At 34.0% G+C, this 20,369-nt stretch overlaps 1 protein-coding gene across 5 annotated transcripts in view; it reads left to right on the top strand.

The window, feature by feature from the left end:
• The first annotated feature begins 6,099 nt into the window (after nucleotides 1-6,099).
• Nucleotides 6,100-20,369, top strand: part of Sh (Potassium voltage-gated channel protein Shaker) — a 201,757-nt gene continuing 187,487 nt past the window's right edge. For all 5 annotated transcript variants that reach the window (XR_016190877.1, XM_089223077.1, XM_089223076.1 and 2 more), the window contains exons 1-2: nucleotides 6,100-6,846; nucleotides 18,562-18,732. Coding sequence is in view for 4 of the 5 variants with exons in the window: in XM_089223077.1 (XP_089079203.1) it covers nucleotides 18,599-18,732 (134 nt within the window). In the remaining variant the exon portion in view is untranslated. The remainder of the gene's footprint in view (nucleotides 6,847-18,561; nucleotides 18,733-20,369) is intronic.

Below are 20,369 nucleotides of genomic sequence, written 5' to 3'. Positions count from 1 at the left end.
TAAAAATTGATAAAAATGTTATCGGATAAATTCAAAATACCCTATTTGTGAATCTGAATTATAAGAACAATTCAAATGGTAAAATGATTTATCTAAGTCAAGTAGTTTATTTTTTAGAATTTTTTTTTTTATTTGGTTAAAGTAATTTTTGGAACGTAACAACTTTTTAAGAATTTTCTTATACGAGTATATTTCTTAAATTATTTACTTATCATTTAATAGGTACAATTTATAGAGTTCTTGTCATACGTTTAATTAGCATAAACTTTTATTATTTTTTGTCGGATCTTTCCGAAACACTCATCTGTATACGAGTAAAAATAAAAATAACGATAAAAAATACATTTAAAAAAAACTCTTATTATTATCCCGACACGTATGATATTTCGGCGGCATCGGCACGCGGTGGTTGTGGCGGCACTTGTTGACTGCGGTGAGTCGTTCTCTGAACGTATCCTTTGAATACGAAATAATAAAACATTTCACGCCAACGTCGACGTACTAATAATATTGTGATAGCCAAGCCAAAGGTCGACGACAAAGGGAGCGATAATATATCGTATCGCCTACCGCGATCGTTTCGAGAGATTTCGGCGAGTGTGTACCTTTTGAGGTGAACTTACCCATCCTTCGTATCGTCTCGATTCGAGGAGAAAACTACGGTGTAGTTACCTACTTGCAGTTATGGATCAAATATACGATCTTGTGACGACGGTGGAAGTCGACCCGTCGACTCATATTGTATGCACATGCACACAGATATTTTTTTTGCGTGGACGGTGGATATAGTGAGAAAGTTAGAGAGACGGAGAGCAGGGTAATAGTGAAAATGGAATTCGTCTCCAATGTTATACAATGTGTAACAGAAAGAACTGACTTTTGGAATAACTTTTATTCAGATTAATATTTTTATTTATTTATTTATTTTTGTTCATTAAGTATACCTAATATTATCGCTATATATGTATAATGAATTTTTTTATGTGTATTTTTTATCCTGAAAAAAAAATGTTAATTTAACAACAATTTTTTTTGGATAAAGTCGAATCTGATTATTAGAACAATTTTGACGGTCAAAAGATTTATCCAAGTCAAGTATTTTTTAGAATTTTTTTTTAAATTCAGTACTTTTTCTTTGGTTTAATTAACATAATAACTTTTTTTTAAATACAATTTTTGAGAAATGTCTGACATGTGTGAATATATTTCTTAAATTATTTACTCATCATATAATATTAACAATTTTGGTCGTCATATTGTGTTTGGCATACATTTTTATGGTTTTGTTTTTTGTTCTTTGAGGCCTTTTAATAATAACTCGCCGTTGTTTGTGCTACGGTCGAGCGTAAGAAATCGTGTAAATTTTGTGTGTCTGTGTGGTTCGGTTACATAAAATTGCACATAATCGATGCACTGTGTGGATGGGATCGGAAAATGATTGAAAATGAACGACGGAAAAACAAATACGACGAGATCAGAGAGACAGAAAGAGAGAAATAGAGATTAAGAGAAAAAGAGAGATACAGCAGGGAGACGCGTGTTATATCGTGTATATATCGGAGAATTTAAATAATAATAACAATATCATCACTGTTGTACCTAAAAAGTGTATAATTGTGTTCGACAAGGATTAAAGTAATTTACGTCGTTTTAAAGTGGTCATTTTGGAGTATATACGTCACTTCTACAATGTTTCAGTTACCATGACGTACTATGTTTTGTCGCATTGGTTAGGCGTTACCTCTTGCGCACCATAAAACCTATAAAGTTATAACACACGTAAAAGTGGTAAAAAATCGAAAATGTGTGAGCGCGGTTGGTCGTGAAATTCTCACCAGTAATCATATATAATATGTCGCACACGTGTAATAAATAACGTGTTATCGATTTAAAATTTACTGTGTCGGTAAAACAAAAATGTGCATTCTTATTGTGGCCGTAAAAGTAGAGCGTGTAAAAAAAATTACTCGCCTTACAATTTCAACTATTCCTCGTGATTGAAACTGAATCTTTGTCATAATGTCATGCCAATGATGTACGCCTCGTTAATCGGTATCGAAAAACAGATATAATAAACAATGTGTCATATTATTATACTAAACTAAAACAATAGTGCACCGTGAAATTTGCATACCGTGCATTACATTCCGACGCGGTTTTGAGTTATTCAGCGGCATCAGCAAACGGACGAGTTTTAGTTATCCTATAGTTTCGTGTAATTTATTTATAATAACAGCGCCGAACACATAAAACTGGGCCGAAGTGATAGACGGATATCCATCAAGGAGATAGCCTACAGAAGTAAAAGGTTGTTGTTTGTTTGTTTTTTTTTTTTTTTTTCAAGAATGTGCAGCAATTAATCGAATGAATTGATGCGACTTTGGAACAACGATAACCGACCGAATAACCTTAAACTGCAGTGATCGCAGACATAAAAAAAACAAAAACAAAACAACGGAGCAGATATTTTTATTAAGAATGATAGACCAATAAATATTGTTTTAGGTCGGAATTCCTTTACGGACCAGTCGAAGTATTTCAAAACATCTGAATGTCAAAACGGATAATAATGTTTTTGTGGCGACTTCAAATCTTATTAAGATTGTGGGTCTCGTGCAGGGTATATGAGGATTAACGCTCGAGTGCTAATACAGCGATAATAATGATTGCCCGTTGTTGACCATTTTATTGAACGTTGGTGGTGAACGGATAGAGGAGGTAATTCAAGGGAGAACTCCGGAATTTGTTTCGATGACGGTGCGGGGTACGGAGGAAATAACAATAACTTATAGTAAGACCTAATTGGAAAATTACCTGCCTATAGAAAGACTTCGCTTACTGTGCACGTTCGAGGATTATATGTGAAAATATAATGATATTACGTTGGAATGGCGGACACAATAGCCCGTTGAAGGAATGCGGCCGAAGATAGATCAATACAACTACCCCCCCCCCCCCCCCCCATCAAATCAATACACTCTCCTCCAGACACACGAAAGAGAGTGAGAATAAATATAAAATGTGGAGATGTAATGATAATTCTTCTGACCGGAAAAACATCATTACTTCTACGGAATAATACGGTAAATAGGTAGGTAGGTACACTATTGTATAATGATATTATACAATATAATAGATGGAAAATATGTTGCAGCGACATAAAATTACACATTTATAGACATAAAATATTGTTGATAAGTATTGTCGCCGATATATATATATATATATATTAGGATGGCCCTTATATATAGTAGGGGGTAAGGAAAGTTAAATATTTTTGATTTATCACCCACCCAATTTTTTCATTGTCATACGAAAGTTATGTGGGTTAAATTTGATGATGATTAATAACCTCTTTCAGGTGCCGCAAGAGGGTTGAATATTCATCAAATTAGGGTAGTTTTAGTGTTATTCTGATTTAATACATTACATATTTCATTTAGCATAAAATTGTATAGAACCAAAATTATAGATTCAGGTATTCTCTATGAAAAAACGTTCAGACAACATTTCTCGTAAATCTATTAATTTCTGTGAAAAACTTAATCTTAAAAAAAAATCGTTTATCTACACAAGTACATTTTAAATCATTAAAAAGAAAAAAAAACACAATGTGAAAATAAGATACGTTACATTCGAATAAAATATTACTTAATTCAAAAATACAACAATGGTTACTACAGAGTGTAAGCGGTGTTACGATCGGACTCGAAAATTGATAGATAAGACCGTGAGTGGTTTTACGACTTACCTCCAAATGTCTAGTTCATCCCTATCTGCAGTAAAACCGTCAACCGTCTGAAGAGCTCTTGTCCTCATATCTCTTATATATTAAATGATTTCGTATTTAAGAGTGGTGGTGGTCGTGGAGGTAGCGATTTTCCTGTTGCATGTCGAAATTCGGGTCTCGTAATACAACTTAGTATGCTGACTGTTTCACGTAGGTTACCCCACCCACCCCTCCACCATCTGACTTTGCAATTTTCGCCTCCGTGGATAAACTCAATTCCTGTGAATTCCTGAACAAATCGATTTTTCCCTCGGTGGGACTGGGGCAATATAATTCACAGAAATTGAGTAAGAACTAATTATTGGTGGAGCAAAAAAAAAATTGCAAAAGTCAGACATCGGGGGGGAGGGGAGGGTGTACGTGGCTGTTTCGAATCCTTATAGTCGTGGATTTCCGAATCTATTCTGAGAAGAGACGTGTGAAAACACTTTTGGTACTAATTACTTGATTGATTTTGGTTTTAGTCGTCGTACCTATATTCGAAAATGTGTTTGTCTCTTACATATTTTATAGTTACGCGACTGCAGTATGAACTTATGGAATAAAATCGGAGTTATTCTCTAAACCAGTGTGCCTGCCTACGGTGGAATTCGACTTTTTAACAAAATCGTTTACGGCGTGGCGTGAAATATAATAAAATAAAGAACTTAACTAATCGTAAACCGTCTGTAGCGTTCGATTTCTGATCGAATGTGGACGTGAAACGCGCTTTTATCGCGTAAAAGCATTAAAGAATCCTGAAGAAAAACAGCCATCACTGCACTGTAGTCGTAAAACCAACATCTGCCGCCGTTCCGTAATATCTAAACGCTTTTGCCCTCTATGTACAATAGGGGAGTGGGCGAGGGGGTACTATATATTTTAGAATTGCGTATGTCAAGGGCGTGTTTGAGTCAAGACCATGGTGGAGGGGGGGGGGCGGCAGAACTAATTTTTTTTTCACGTAAATAAATAAAAATATGTGTATCAGATTTAATTATTAAATATTGATTTTATATATATATATATATATATATATAGCAAATATATACCAACATAAGGTTGGTAAGTAGTAAAATACTGTAATTCTCAAATAACAAATTCGGTATTCCTTTTCTTCATTTTGGAAAATTTGTCGATTATATCATCAACTGATATAACAATATGCCTATGAACATGCAGCAAAGCCAAATCAGCTGTTAAGCGATTTTGACCTGTTCTGGAACGTGACCATGTTTTCAATCTACAAAAATATATTTTAGGCCAATATTAGCAAATAAATAGTAACGATAGTCGTTACGATATTTTTCAAACGGAAATGGTTTTAATTAAATCAATGTATTATTATAGAAAAAATACGAGTGATGGCGGGGAATGCCCCCTTCGCCCCCCTAAAATACGCCCTCGACGTATGTTGCGTATATATCTCTCGACTCTAAGCACCGCATTTTATAAATAATATTTACAAATATAATAATAATATGGCACGGATATTGTACAGTACAATGTAGCTGTATATTAGGTATTATTACAGAGGTTCCCAACCTTTTTCCCATGACCAAGTCGGATATTAGAAAATTGAGAGTACGATATTTGTGAACGATATTTTTGCTAGTAAATAATATTATTATTATCAAATCACGTTCGTGGCGGCAAGACTCGCGGTAATCGTAAACGTCGGCGCGTGCCAAAAACCTTCAAGAGTACACTCGCAAACAAGTTATTATTATTTTTTTGTTACAAACGGCGGCTCTGGCGTCCAGACGTCTGCAACCGCCGCAGTCTCCGAGCGTGTCCTTCGTGCCGGATGGAAAAAAGTTTTCACGTCCGGTGCGACGCGAGCCGTCTCGAACTTCGGAATAGGCGAGTGGGGTTGTGGGGGGGGAAGGGGAGGTGAAAGCCGCAACATAAAATATATATATAAATATAGTACATATGATACCAGAGAGCGATAGTTACGCGCGAGAGTGAAAAGTTCCGATCCCGTTCTACAGGTGTGCCACTGCCGCGTCGACGACTGCGACTGCGACGACGGGCCCCGTACAGATGGGTGGTGTGGGTGCGTTTAAATTATACACATTTCTCCATATAGGCGTTATCGCGGGGCGGACGGCGGCGCGCGAGTCGGAGGATCTAGTGGCGCTGCAGGACGCGTTGGCGCGCGCGGGTTGCGCTGCAGGAGCAGGAGCGCGACAGGATGACAGGATGACGGGCGGCGGCGGCGGTAGTGGCGGCGGCGCAGGAGGCGGCCGACGTATAATCTCGAATCCTCAACGCGCCGGACCGCCGGATGGCAACGCGATCAAATTCAGTCGGTTTTCGTACGCGGAACGCAATCGACGGGCCCCGTTGCAGAGACACAATATCGCGCCCGGTCGGTCGTCGCTGTTCATAAAATATCGCGCGCGTATTATTACTGCGCCGTACCCTGCGACCCCGCGGCAGTGTTGTTATCGCGGCACCGTCCGATCTGCGGGTCGCACCCGATAGTCGCATATTATACCTACCGGAAAGTACTTCCGGCCGTCCGTTACCCTTCCTACCCACCACTCACACCGCCGATCCAGGAGCTCGCCGGTGTTTTTCTGTGCCGATAGCGGCGGTCACGTTCACTCGTTATGACTTCGTAATGACCTGCACAACGACCGTGCCGCGGTAACGTCGCCATCATCATCACCACCATCACCACCGTCACCACAACCGACCCCTTGTCCTACCCACAACCCATCGGAGAGCTGACGGCGACAAAAAGTTTCGCGGCCGACGGCGGCGGTCACGTCGCACAGCCGCAATGGACCACCTCCGCCGCCGTCGCTGCCGCCAGCTAAACGACCGCGTACCGGTGACGTTCGCTAACTGGGGTTTCGGTCGTACCGGCGGTGGTACCGTCCGCAACCGTACCGGTACCGGTCGCGTCGCTAGCAGTGCGCGCGCGTACGACAGCGGTACCGGTGCCGCGGGCATCGGCAGTGGTATCGCTGGTACCTGCGGCGGAAGCGGTCCGGCCACGGAAACGTTCGTCCGACGCCGACGCGAGATCTGTTGGGTTTTGCGGTCGGGTCGCATTTTCGCGTAAGGTAAGCAAGCGGAAGTCGGAGCGGATGTAGAATAATGTTATATATGTCCATACGACGGGCCTGTGATGAGTACATAGGAACGACGGCCAACAGTGATGTTGATTGAAGAAATTTGCAAAGTTTTTATCTGTAGCAAAACAAAATATTATATTATTCCCCCAACATGAAATAGTATAACACTACATAACTACCGCAGTGTTTCAGGTGTTGGAATACAAACGTGGATATGTATAATTATTTTGTCAAAAATTATTTTAAAAAAATAAATATTTTTAAAACTAATATTCTGGAAAATTCAATCATCGTCCTAAAAGTTCTCCCAAAGATACGATCTCTCTTCGCCGTATAGTTATTATAGGTTATTATTATCCTGTTCGATCGCATAAACGTAATACGCGAGCTTAAAAATATAACGAAAATAAAAGTCTCTTTAACGGAAAATAATACAACTCGAAACACTGCCCCATCCGATAAAGCGTCTAAATATCCTTTATATCCGTTTTTCGAGGCTCACCCGTCTTTGTCGATCTAACTGGCCGTAACTATTTCAGCTAGCCATTGTTCCGGTCGTTCTATTGTTAATGCTCGATTTGTATTCATAGTTATATTTTTTTATTTTGATATTTTGTACCGTACAATTATAATATACAAAAATACCTATACATAAATAATACAATTTAATATCACATTAGACCCGTTTAACATAATCATTATGGTTGGAATTATTGCTGAACACCATATTATGATATTGCTTATTATGTTATGCCATTATGATTTATTGACATACATTTACAACCTACGACTTCAACATTATTCTATAACACTGTGAATTAGCATATAATAATGTTGTTGTATGGCCCCCAAATAATGTGTTCCGCGTTCACGGACAGATTCGTTTTCAGTTATTGTTTCCTCGCGAGTGATTAAATATCACTCATACAGTTATAATTGATTCCGATCAAAAATAAAGCCAACACTGTACTCGTTTGTGAGATATGTATACGATTTGCACTTTTGTGATTTGAAACTGCAACATTTTTGACAACTAGTGTGCATGTGCATCGGTTCAAAAAAAAAAAATTAATTTCGATCTTAAAAATAATAATAAATAACCTTCACATAATTGGCGTTTCAAAAACAATAATTTAAACAAAAAATCAAAAATTTATCTAAAATGTTACGTCTACTTGATATAGTTTTACAGATTTCGCGTATGCATTAATCGTGATTTTGAAGCGAATTCTTGCATACGATTAATTGATTTTGGCATAAAATATTTAGTTGGTTTCATTTTTGAACAAACCAAAACAATATGATAAATATTTAGAGATGTTACGAACCATAATATATTTAAGGCCGGACCAGAACCGATTATTCTTTAAATTAACGAACTCGAATAGATCCCCGAACCTACAAACTTTTTTCATTGAACCCGAACCGAACGAACTCTTCAAACATTTTATCGAACTCGAATACAGAACATTAAAAAAGTCAAAATTGTATATTATTTTATTATTTTGATTAAAGTTTATTTTTTATTTTTCTGGACTCTACTGGTTGGATTATCGTACGGAACTTTTAGGTATTTGGTTCGGTTCGATTATTTAGAATTTCCAGTTAGATTTTCGAACAGTCATCGTGAATTCGTGATATCTCTATATACATATAATATAAAATTATATATTATTAAATGCAACCAATATTGCAACTATGAAGCTAGCAATAATAATAATAATAATAATTCACGATAATATTATGTAGGAAATACACATCGTCGTTGACGGGAAAATTCTACAATGTGCCAAATTTATGATTTTGACATTTTGGTATCTAGCTGGATTCAGAGAAAAAGAGCTATTTATGAATTATTTTATGGATTTATTTAACTAATAAATTATTTCTCTTCCCTGTTACCTAGCTATATAGTGTTATCAACGATAAATCATTGATGATCCTATCATGGGCCACCTCTCTTCATCTTAGAAAAATCTGCCAATGTGTTACCGACCATAAATCGTTTATGAAAATAATATCTCCCGAGTGCAATTTTTTTTTATTTAAAAACGTTTTTCGCGTTCCCTGAAAACTAACTTTTTTCATTGGAGATGAGGAGGAGTCTTCTTCAACGGTCCCGTCAACGACGACACACAATAATATAATATATAGGCAGGCCTAATATTAAATTATGTTATTTCGATAGACTTGTTTTCACACTCGCGGGTTTATTGTTGTTTTGCGACGCGAAATTTTTTCACGCTCTAATATTATCGCAAATTCAAAGTACGCGTCTCTCTTCCATGACTATCCCTGGAAATCCTTCTTTACAGTTCAATAACTTTTTTAAAAATATGATTTTTGAGAATTTGCTGATATCAGTATATATTTCTTAAATTATTTACTTATCGTATAATATTAACAATTTTTTTCATACGTCAAATTAGCATAACTTTTTTTTTCATCAGGTCTTTCTGTTACACCCTGTAAAGTGCTTAAAAATAGAATAATTTTTGAGGTCTAAAAATTGTCATCGGACAATATTAGTTCCGTATTTAAAATATATAAGTCGCGTTTTACGTGCGGCGTCATAAAATCAAACCTCGTGGCATTTATTTCGCAAAATGAAATACTATAAAAATGATATGAGAATCTTAAGAGAATTATGACCTTTTTATAAATGCACTTTAATTACTCATATCTTAAATCAATTTGTCTCTTTGGTTATTTTAGTCCCGCGAAATAAATACGCGTCCGGCGGACGGTCTGATTTTATGACGTCACTCGTAAAACGCAACTAACACGGAACCAATTATTTTTCCTACAACAATTTTTAGACCACCAAAATTATTCTTTTTTAACTCACTATAATAATATGTTCACGCAAATAATACTAAAAAAACAATCGATTTTTTAGTTGTTTACGTAGTCCTTTAAGCAACACCGACACGATGATACGAGCCACAGCACTTATTACACAGGCAATATGTAAGCGTGAAGATAAAAAACAAAAAAAAACTCTCTCGGGGGACGCCCTGAAATACGCGTACAATATAATTTATTATGTGTTTATAACTACGTGTCAAAATAACAATATTTTGATGTCTCGTCGGTCGGCGAAATCAATTTGTTGTTTACGTTAGGCGCACTGATATACATACGTAGGTAACACATTATTGTATAATTTTCTGCGACCGTTTAATTTCACACTCGGCTGCCAATGTCCGTCCGTGCCTACAACAATATAGTGATAACAACAATAATGGAAATATTTCGAGTCGTCAAATCGCCAATTCAATCGAGTTTGTTGAAATCATTTATTGTTTCATCCGACCGAAAACTATAACATTATGTTTGCGAATTATCGTATACGGACACTGTATAATATAACTTAAATAATATAATGTCCGCTTCACTCATTTAAATCAAACGAATTTTTAAACCAAAATAATACGTATAGATATACGATATATGCGTAACTATTAATTATAATGTTACTGCACTTTGGAATTGGTTTTGGGTTTGGGAAATAGGTTTATACCATCGTCCAAAATGGGGAACTATAACCCCCCCAACACACACTCACACATAAAATTATAAATAGCATATAAATTAAATGAGTTAAATAATAATAATAATAATAATAATAATGGTTTTCAAACCGAACTATGAACCGTAAAATTGTCTAGTTATATAATATAATTGTTGAGCTATCGTAGTCTCAAACTGATAAAATAAAAAAAAAATTAACTCTAAACTATGATAATATCCATGAATTCTGATTTTTTATTTTAAAATCTTAAAATCTTTTAAGGCTAAGCACTTACAGAAATTATTCAATTAAAGTTATTTTAACAGGCTCTGCGGGGTATACCCTATAACCCCCACCCCCCATTCTATAATCACATCATACTGACTGCAATCGATACGATTATAATATTATTATCATAATAATATTTTGAGTTTCACGAGTATATCTTTCATATTACGAGTATGAGATATTTCAATTAATTTGTTTGGATTGTTGCGCTCTTCGGTATATGTCATAAAATAATCACTAAACATAGTCAGACTTATTTATTCATACCTGAAATTAATTACCGATCACAATGTAAAGAAAACATAATATGGTATGCGTGGACTCGACGGCGGATTGACTAACCGGGATACCAAGATATAGGTTACCGATTGGCCGATATTCGTAAAATTATTTGGACCGATAGTAAAGGATTACAAACTATTTGATAATAGTGAAATCTCGAAATCGTGAAAAAACTGTGCGTCTTTATTGCTTTTTGTCGTATAAATCGTATCATGATTTTGGATATGTGATTTCGGCTGAACTACATATTATTTGTATTATAAGTAGCACTAACACACATTAATTATGAGTTGATTGATCCATCAACGTTTTTATAAAATATGTTTTAGTATTTTATTTTCTAGTCGGAGCGACGAGTGCACTGGTTTTACAGGGGTGTGTTTACTGTTTCATTGTTTTAAAGAACATTCAATATATATATAGTGTACCGTACATATACTTCAAACATAATTATATCCTGTAAAATATTGTACGAAATATATCCTTGCAGTAACGTTTTTATTATTTTCCACAAAACTATACACTATAATATATTATTATAATGCAGTAAACGTGAGCTGCAAGTTTCGAAATGCTCTTTCCTTATCTCGGAAGTCAATGTCCGTACATATATATATAGTTGTAGTTGCATGTACGCCTACACACGGTTTATACGCATACATAATAATAATAATAATATATTACTTTCTATTTTATTATCATCATATTTGAATATTTTACGGAAATAATATATACACAAAACATTAGTTTCCGATACATCGAAATGCCAATAACCCGAACCCCTTCGCACCGCACCGCGCACTAAATTATTATCAGTTTTCAAACGTATTTTATGACTACGAACTTTAGATGTCTATCTGAACCTTTTTCCATGCAATGAACCAAAAAAAGTCGTGTAAACAGTTTTTGGTTTATATTGTATACATATATTATATACATCTGACGTACTACAATATATATTTTTTCAAATTGAAAGATTTACCAGAAATGATATCTCGTATTATTCTATCGCTCAATGACATCCGTCCTTTTCCGAGCGACTCCTACTAGAGAAATGCTATGATATTATTATTACTATGGTTTCAATGTTTCATAATATTATTTTTTCGGATAGGAATTTAAATTCATCAAAACAAAAGTTCGTACGGTGAACAATATTATAGTCGGAATTCGATTTGGCATAATACGTATTTTACTGCAAAAACCGTTTGGAATCCGCAATACCGCGTTTGAACGGAAATGTCATTTCGGAAGGGAGGTCAGCCGTTAGTATTATTGTTCAAAGTAGGTATAGTATAAGTAGTAACAGCCAACGGTGGGTGGGTAGGGTTGGTACATTTATAACCACTGTGCAGGTGGTTACCGACACTGCACACGGGGCTGCGTCTTATCGTGGAGAAGGAATACAAACACTTTCGTAAATTATTATCGTCATCACGACCCTTGTGTAGATTTAGGTAGGTATATAATATCAGCAAAAATAATTACGAGTGAAAACGTGATGGGATGGTGATGGTGAGGGGGGTGGTGGAGACCCCGCATCTAGTGCCGTATCACACGACCAGCTGGCTTGTTAAATATTGACCCAGTAACCAAAATGGTAATTGAGGTGCGGACGAACGGCAAAGCGACACCCAAACGAATTTATAGACCGCTCTTCCTCCTTCTCATCGCCGTGTTGTTCCGTTCAAGCACTCTGTGTGTGGCTGGGTAGTGAGTTTAAATTGCCTACTCGACGCGCCGGCATAACAACCGCGGTACCACGACTCAACGGCAAAGTGCAACAACGACAAGTCCAACAACATCGGGAGGTTGGGACCTAACGTATCGAAATAACAATAATAATAAAAATGTTCATTGCAGCGTGTGTCGGTGCAGGCAAGGTAAAAATTTGCATGATTTGTGGACGACCACCAAAAAAAATAAAAAATAAAATGAAAAATCCCGTGTACGATATTATGGCACAGTCGTCGTTGCAATAAAATACGATGCGAGTTGTTGTAGACCCGGAAATGCTGCATTTAAACCGGAAAATGATTTACGGCCGGTAGACAGACACAAATGGCTCATTCCGTCTCGCCGCGGATCAAGCGCTGTGCCCTAATCTCGACCCTAAAATGTATGGCGAATTATATGCACGCGAGCAGCACTCGCGCAGACAGACCTGCACCACTGTGTGTTTGTTTCATAATATAATATATACATATTACGCCACGACGTTTAGACGTTTACTTAATCGCAGAGGATGTGAAGAACTTTTATTATTATTTTCATCGTTTTTTTTTTTTTTTTTTTTTTTTTTTTAAGAGAAAAGGGCTCAGTTTTTGGGGATTCGGGCGTACCGCCGTTGGTCTTTTGATCATCAGAACAATAGCGGTGGAGATATGAATCGTCTCGCCACGATTATGTTGAAAACGGACTCGATTTTTCGCGTTTATTTTCGCCCCACAGCGTTTACCGACTGTCTTATGCGATTTTATACCAATAACCGCGATGCAGGGAGAATCTCGAAAATGTAATCCGTTTGATCTACGATTGTACTCTCGAGAAGTATTCGATCTAAGACGACGTCCTTTGTCATTTTTTTGTACTTTTTATTTACGTTTAACGTAAAAGTGTTTTCTAAAGTTGCTCGACTTTCAATACAATGGATAAAATATCACACGGTCCACAGTTCGTAAGCCACTAAATCGCTACATCGGTCGTTTTAGAATCTTAGAAAAAAAAAAAAAATATCGTGCTATAATAGTGATATAATACGATGATATTTTTGGAGGGAGAAAAATTACCTCCACCGCAGCATTTCTGGTAACGGTTTGTTTTTATCGCTGTTCGATCGTTAAATGATAACTATTCAATACAAATTATTATAATACAGTTTATCGTAATGATTAATTACGATTAATGCATATATTACATAATGTGTACTCGTTGTCCGGTCAACCATCCAATGTATAAGAAAGAAAATATTCTATTTATTCTAGACAGAGCTAGCAAGCGTAAAATGTTTTTCTAAAAAACATATTATATTGTTCCATATAGATATAATATATTTTTAACTAAATAATGGGTGGAAAATAAATCCCAAACGCAAACCAATGATCAGATATTTTATTAGTAAATTAATGTTTTTAATTGAATAAAAAACGTCGTTTATAAAATATAATCAATGCTTTTTCAAAAAATTTTGTAAAAATACAATAATAAAATAATCGTTCCAGTAAAATTTTGATTTCTTTGAATCATTCCGCGGAAACCACTCTGATTGGATTATAATATTATTTATTTATTTTCGGTCAATAAACTCTTTTAACAGAACATATTATATTATGTAAAGTAATTGTTGAACATTTAGGTATAATTATTAGATAAAGGAAATAGTGTTAATAACAATTAATGTTCTTACCACTTCAGTTAGATTGATTAGGTTACATTAATTTATAAACATAGGTATATATATTTTGTGTACTTACCAATACTTACCAATAAGTATTATATCACAATAACGAACTTGGAAGGGGATAATGTTTTGTAAATTTGAACATTTCATCCAATAACATTGATCTATCAACATTTGAGATTTGTAAAAGTAGTCCATGTATGGTAAATACAGGTTCCATTTTTGCATTTGTTTCAAATTATTTTTTTAGGGACTAAAAATCATCATTAATTTAAACATTTTATCGACCGAAAAATTACGCGTTAACTTTATGAATTAGGCATGTACATCTAATTTTGTTGAGGGGGTAGTAGTCTCTTATTTAATAAACATAATTTTGTATTACCGTAGATGACACTTTTCAAACAGGTAGTACAAAAATATCAATTATTTGAAAAGTATAATATTATGGTCATAGTTTATTGTAAAAATTCTAAAAATCAGATTTTAAATGGCTGCATTTTTGAGGGGGAAAATAGTGCGATCACGCTAGATGGCGATAAATCGCCTTGTACATAAACAAGTGGATAAAAGTTGTTCAATAATATATTATATACGACCTAAGTCCATTTACATTGGCTTTGACTTCCGTATGCACTACATCCAGGCAGTGGCATCCTCGCCGATGACGCGTGAATGCCTTTTACCTGAGCTGGTTTCTACCGAAAATAAAATATGATTGTTGTTGTTGAACACTCCCCCAGAATAAAGTAATTTCTTTTCCGTCTGTTCAACAACATCCACCGCTGACTTGAGGAGAAGGGGGACAAGAACAAGAGGAACAAGAAGAAGAAAAAGAAAAATAGAACGAAGTACAAACAAAATATAACAGTGACTGTACTGCAGTACTGTTGTCGAAAACCACATTTATTTTCTGCAACGCTATTACGAGGCCCGACGAGAGCGTGTGGCAGTAAGAGGGGTGAGTTGGTTGTAGGGGGGGGGGGGTTGGAAGAAGATATTATTTTTCCGTTTATATAATATTGTACACGACGCTGTAATATTTTCCAACCTTACTCGGAGGAGACTTAATCGTTTAAAATATCATTACATTGAAAACGTAATGGACTTTATCGCGCGTAAGTAACTGCTGCTGCAACAAGCTGATCCGGAAACTGTTAGCCTAACGTTAATTAAAGTATAATTATATATATATATTTTGTAATTTGCGCGTTAATTGAATGCGATGTGCGCGCGGTGAAGCGTAGGAGTTTCTAGACCCGAAAAAATAGAGAAACAGTAAGTAGGTATAATTGCGGTTCGTGTACCGATACTGGTATATTGTTTGATTTGCCTACTGTGATAATATTGTGGTGATAAAAATGGAGCATTTAAAAAAAAAAAATCAAAATTATACACTGGTGAATTTAGATGGAAAATTCGATAGAAAAGATTGAAGTTTAAAAAATTTTGTTTTCATATACAAAATAGATATCGTACAGACTCGAAATTCGACGAAAACTTACTGTTTTTGTTGTGACACATTCACGTCTTCGACCAATGGTATACGCACAATATTATAATGTAGGTACACGCGTGAAACTGTGAAAGAATCATGTTATGAGAAATGTTATGCATTCAGCCACTTAAATCAAATGATATGTATTTACTTATATAACATACGTGAGAAGATTATAATATACAATGTTATAAATTCAGTGATCAATTTTTTATATCATATTTTTTCAATGCATACTTATCAATAAATTTCTCGTATTTGAAATATCCATGAAGCGTTGACAATAATTTTATTACTTTCAAATTCATACTTCTCTTAGGTAACATTAACATATAAAATTACGAAATATTAAAATCCGGTATGTATTTTATATAACATCATACAAATTAAATATAAGATTTTCATAATCTACATGTAATGTATTTATTTTAGACTATGTATGCAAATAGTTCACAAAAAAAAAAATAGTTTTAGTTTTATAATATGCAAACCAGTGTTCATATTTGTAATATTATAATGTTGAATTTATTTATTAACATAAAAACTACATAAATATTCGGCCGTCGTAGACAAAAAAAGTATTCATACTTTTTATTATTTTTAAATGATCTGAGTTTTTTAAATTTATTTGTTTATAATATATTTTATTAAGTGCGCACAACGCAAAATGCATGTTATAATATATATATATATATATATATATTTTATCATGGAAAAAAATTGGAGTGGAACAAAAATATTGTTTTTGGCTGATGAATATTATATTGGTTTCCGATAATTTAATTTCACAGCAACTATTACACTTATTTCGCGCTGAAAATAGATAGAAATGCGCATTCTGTGTTTACATTAAAAATATCAAATTTAAAGAAACTTTTGTAAAAACAACTCAAATGTGTTGTCATAATATTTCTTAGTTAATAATTATAACTGTTGTGGTGTACATTGTATTCAAGAAGAAAATATATATTTAAGATTATTCGCTGCAACACAATGCTTATGATCGTAAAATATTAATATTTTAAAAAAGCGATAATCTGAATCTGATGCTAAATTTTGAGCCGGGATTAAACTTCTACAAGTAAAACGTCATCCATTTTGTTTACATTATATTTGTACATATCATTCTGGTTTATGGAGTTACTTTTTAGGTTTTTCTATAAACGATATTTTACCAAAATTTAAGTACAAAATTCCATTGGGTATATTTTTGTACTATATGATACCACCTCAACGTTGTTATGCGAATTCTAATTTGAATCACATGTTGGTTTTAAATAGTTTTAAACTTTTTTTTTTACATTATAGGAACGTATATATTATACAGGATGATTCAGCAAGCACACGCTCACCCTCTATTTTTCTTCAATAATGCAGTTAGGTAGGTATTCAATGATGTTTATGGAGTTTTCAAAGATATGAAAAAAAAATTTCAAATTCTTGATATTTTTTGTACTACGTATTGAGCGTCCTGTAAAGATACGAACTTCTATTTTTCAAATGAGAAGCCCTTCCCTCCCCACTTTTTTATCATTAAATTATTCAGTGAATAATTTTCCTGAAAAATCTGGTGTATTATTATTATGTATTATTATTCTCATGTATTATGTTTGAGTAATATTTAAACTATTTATGGTCCGAGGATAAAAGGCCCACGGTAATGGGCTTATAAGATATGAAAACTGCCGCCGTGATTATATTAATTTAAGTATCAACATTGATAAGTTGTGAAAATGGACCAAGTATAATAAATACTAATTATTAAAAATCCATTTTTAAAGACTATCGCCATTAGTATAAACATTTTAAAAGGTAATTTGAATTTTTAATTAGATGATCAATCAAAATTTTCAAAAAACACCCACTAAATAGTTTATAGTAAAAAAGTGGACTTTTTGCTTGTAATGTAGAAGTTAATATCACTGCAAGACACTCTTTAGTAGTATAAACAAATTTATGAATTTGAAAAAAATTATATAAGTATATTAAAACAATTTTAAAATAAGGTTTTTAATTATTTCGCTGTAAAAGGAAATAATGGGAGTGAGCTTGCTTGATGAATCTTTAGGTCATAGTTGTCGAGTCTATCAAAATACCATAGCTCGTATCAAGGTTAGCTAGTCGATCGATATTGATTTTAAATGTAAATTTAGTTGAAATAAGTTATAATATCCTGAAATCATAAAGAAATATCATGTTTTTTGAATAAAAAAATAAATAGATTTTCCTCTTCACGGGGTTCAAGGAATCACAGTTTATTATCGAATTTTTTACACACTCAGAATATAAATCACGTTATTTTTACAAATCTGAGAAATTTTATTGACTGACTTTTTTGTATTCACGATAGATTGTATTGAATATCGTGATTGTACCTATATTTATATTCAATATTCACATTTTTAAAAATGATCGTGAAAACACAAGTTTTTTGATACGACAGAGGTCCGACAAGGATTTTCATTTTTTTCTGGCTAAAAACTTTATGAAAACTATTGGTTCTTAGTTAAACCAATAATATGTTTGCGTGATTTTTTAAGATTTTTCACAGTAGTTGTAGATATGGTCGATCATTTTGCAGAACTGTAACTGATATGTGATACACTGAATTATATTATACAATGATAACGGCAAATAGTCAACAAGTCACATGGCCGAATAATATTTACTTTTTCAATTATATTTTCCCTCGTTAATCGTATCGTCACCGTTTGTTTTCAGGATCGTATGGTGTTTGGCTTCAGGGCTGGCTGCGATAATGTGGCACTCGGGCGGCATGGGCAGCCACGGCGGTGGCTGGATGAAGCTGATGGGGATGGTGCACAGGGACCGGAGATCGGCGCAAAGGCACGTACAGGATGCCGCTACAGCATTACTGGCTCCCATCGACAGGTACGCGATGACGATAATAGTATAACATCAAATAAACGGGTCCTACCACCCTCCATACCACGCTTGCTCAAACTTTCTCTCTCTCTCTCTCTATTTCACTTCCTTCCAAACACACACATACACTACCCTTCTTACCGTATACTCTACATGCACCATTATAGATAAACATACATAATATGTATATCCTTTCTCTTCCTTTCTCTATATCCATCTCTTTTTCTTCTATATAATAAATCTATATATATATTATATCTTTATATGCATGAAAATACATTCCATAGAATAATAATATAGTAAGTTAAGAACTATTACCATTAATGAAACGTTTATGTTCGCCTTGCTACATTTCCTCTAGCACGTACATATTGTGTGTACCGTAAAACACATAGAACAAATGTGGTACTACGCAAAAGTCTCACACATGCATAATTTGTTTGCAAAAATTGCCAGGATTTCATAAGTGACGATTTAGTGAAAATTAGTCGGGTTCTAAAAAATTATACTACTCTCAAACCTGCGTCTCGAAATGAATTATTCATTATTCACCCCCCCCCCCCCTAGCGCTGTCGGTTTACTATACACTACTGTTGTAATACCAACCGTGAAACGCGATGCTAATTTACATCCTTCAGTATGACGCAAACACGGAAAATAACAATTTTACCATAAACCTATGCGTATAATAATCATTGTTTATATCGAATATTCTGCGAATCATCCAATTACTATATTGTTATTAGGTCATAATATGGATAATATGATGTAATAGATTATAATATATTAATAATATAATACAAATTAAATACCAACAGCGAAAATACATATTATGTACATTTAATATTACATTATGTCAATGCGATATTGAATTTCAAAAGTTTTCAATAAACATGTTATGCGAAATAAAACTTTTAGCAAAAAAGCCACATAAAAAAAAATTGGTGCCATTGGCTGCGAATGGAAATTCATAGAATATTGTACACCTCTGCTTAAAAACTTTTAACATGTACGTAAAGCTCTCACCCCGTATCAGCAAAATACATTTTCTTCGTATTATTCTCGCAGCTAAGGTTAAAAAAAAAACAGATGTTTAAGTTCAGAAAACATAATTGCTGAAACTCTTTGTTATAAAGTTAATTGAGTTTAATAAACTAACAACTGTATTTATAAATAAATTGAACTTAGGAACTAAGAAAATATATTTTTCAGTGGAAATTAATATTTATTTAAGACGTTATAAAGAACATAGCATTTTTTTTTTTATTATATGAAACTATGTATAGCTTAATTTATTCTGCTTTGTTTGCACTAAATTTACGTATACCAACATTGTCAAACATTTTCACAGGCATAGGTAGTCGATTATTAGTTGTCCATATAATATTATTTTATTCATGATTTTTTTTTTCAATCGCTATATATAATATATAATATATATATTTATATGATATAACATTTAATTTTTAATAAATTCCAACTGTACGATTATTATTACTGTAAATACCAATATAAAGTGAATTAATTAATTCACCTAGTCGCTTTTAATATTATGTTAAATTTCAGAGACTAAATTGTTGATCAAATTAAAAAATTAAAATACAAATATCTAAATAAACCTAAACAACACACATTATGTACAT

Source organism: Diuraphis noxia, unplaced genomic scaffold, assembly GCF_037042655.1.
Source record: "Diuraphis noxia isolate RWA-SAM2 unplaced genomic scaffold, SU_Dnox_SAM2 contig0003, whole genome shotgun sequence".
Taxonomy (NCBI): domain Eukaryota; kingdom Metazoa; phylum Arthropoda; class Insecta; order Hemiptera; family Aphididae; genus Diuraphis; species Diuraphis noxia.
This window is presented reverse-complemented; position numbering and strand designations above follow the sequence as displayed.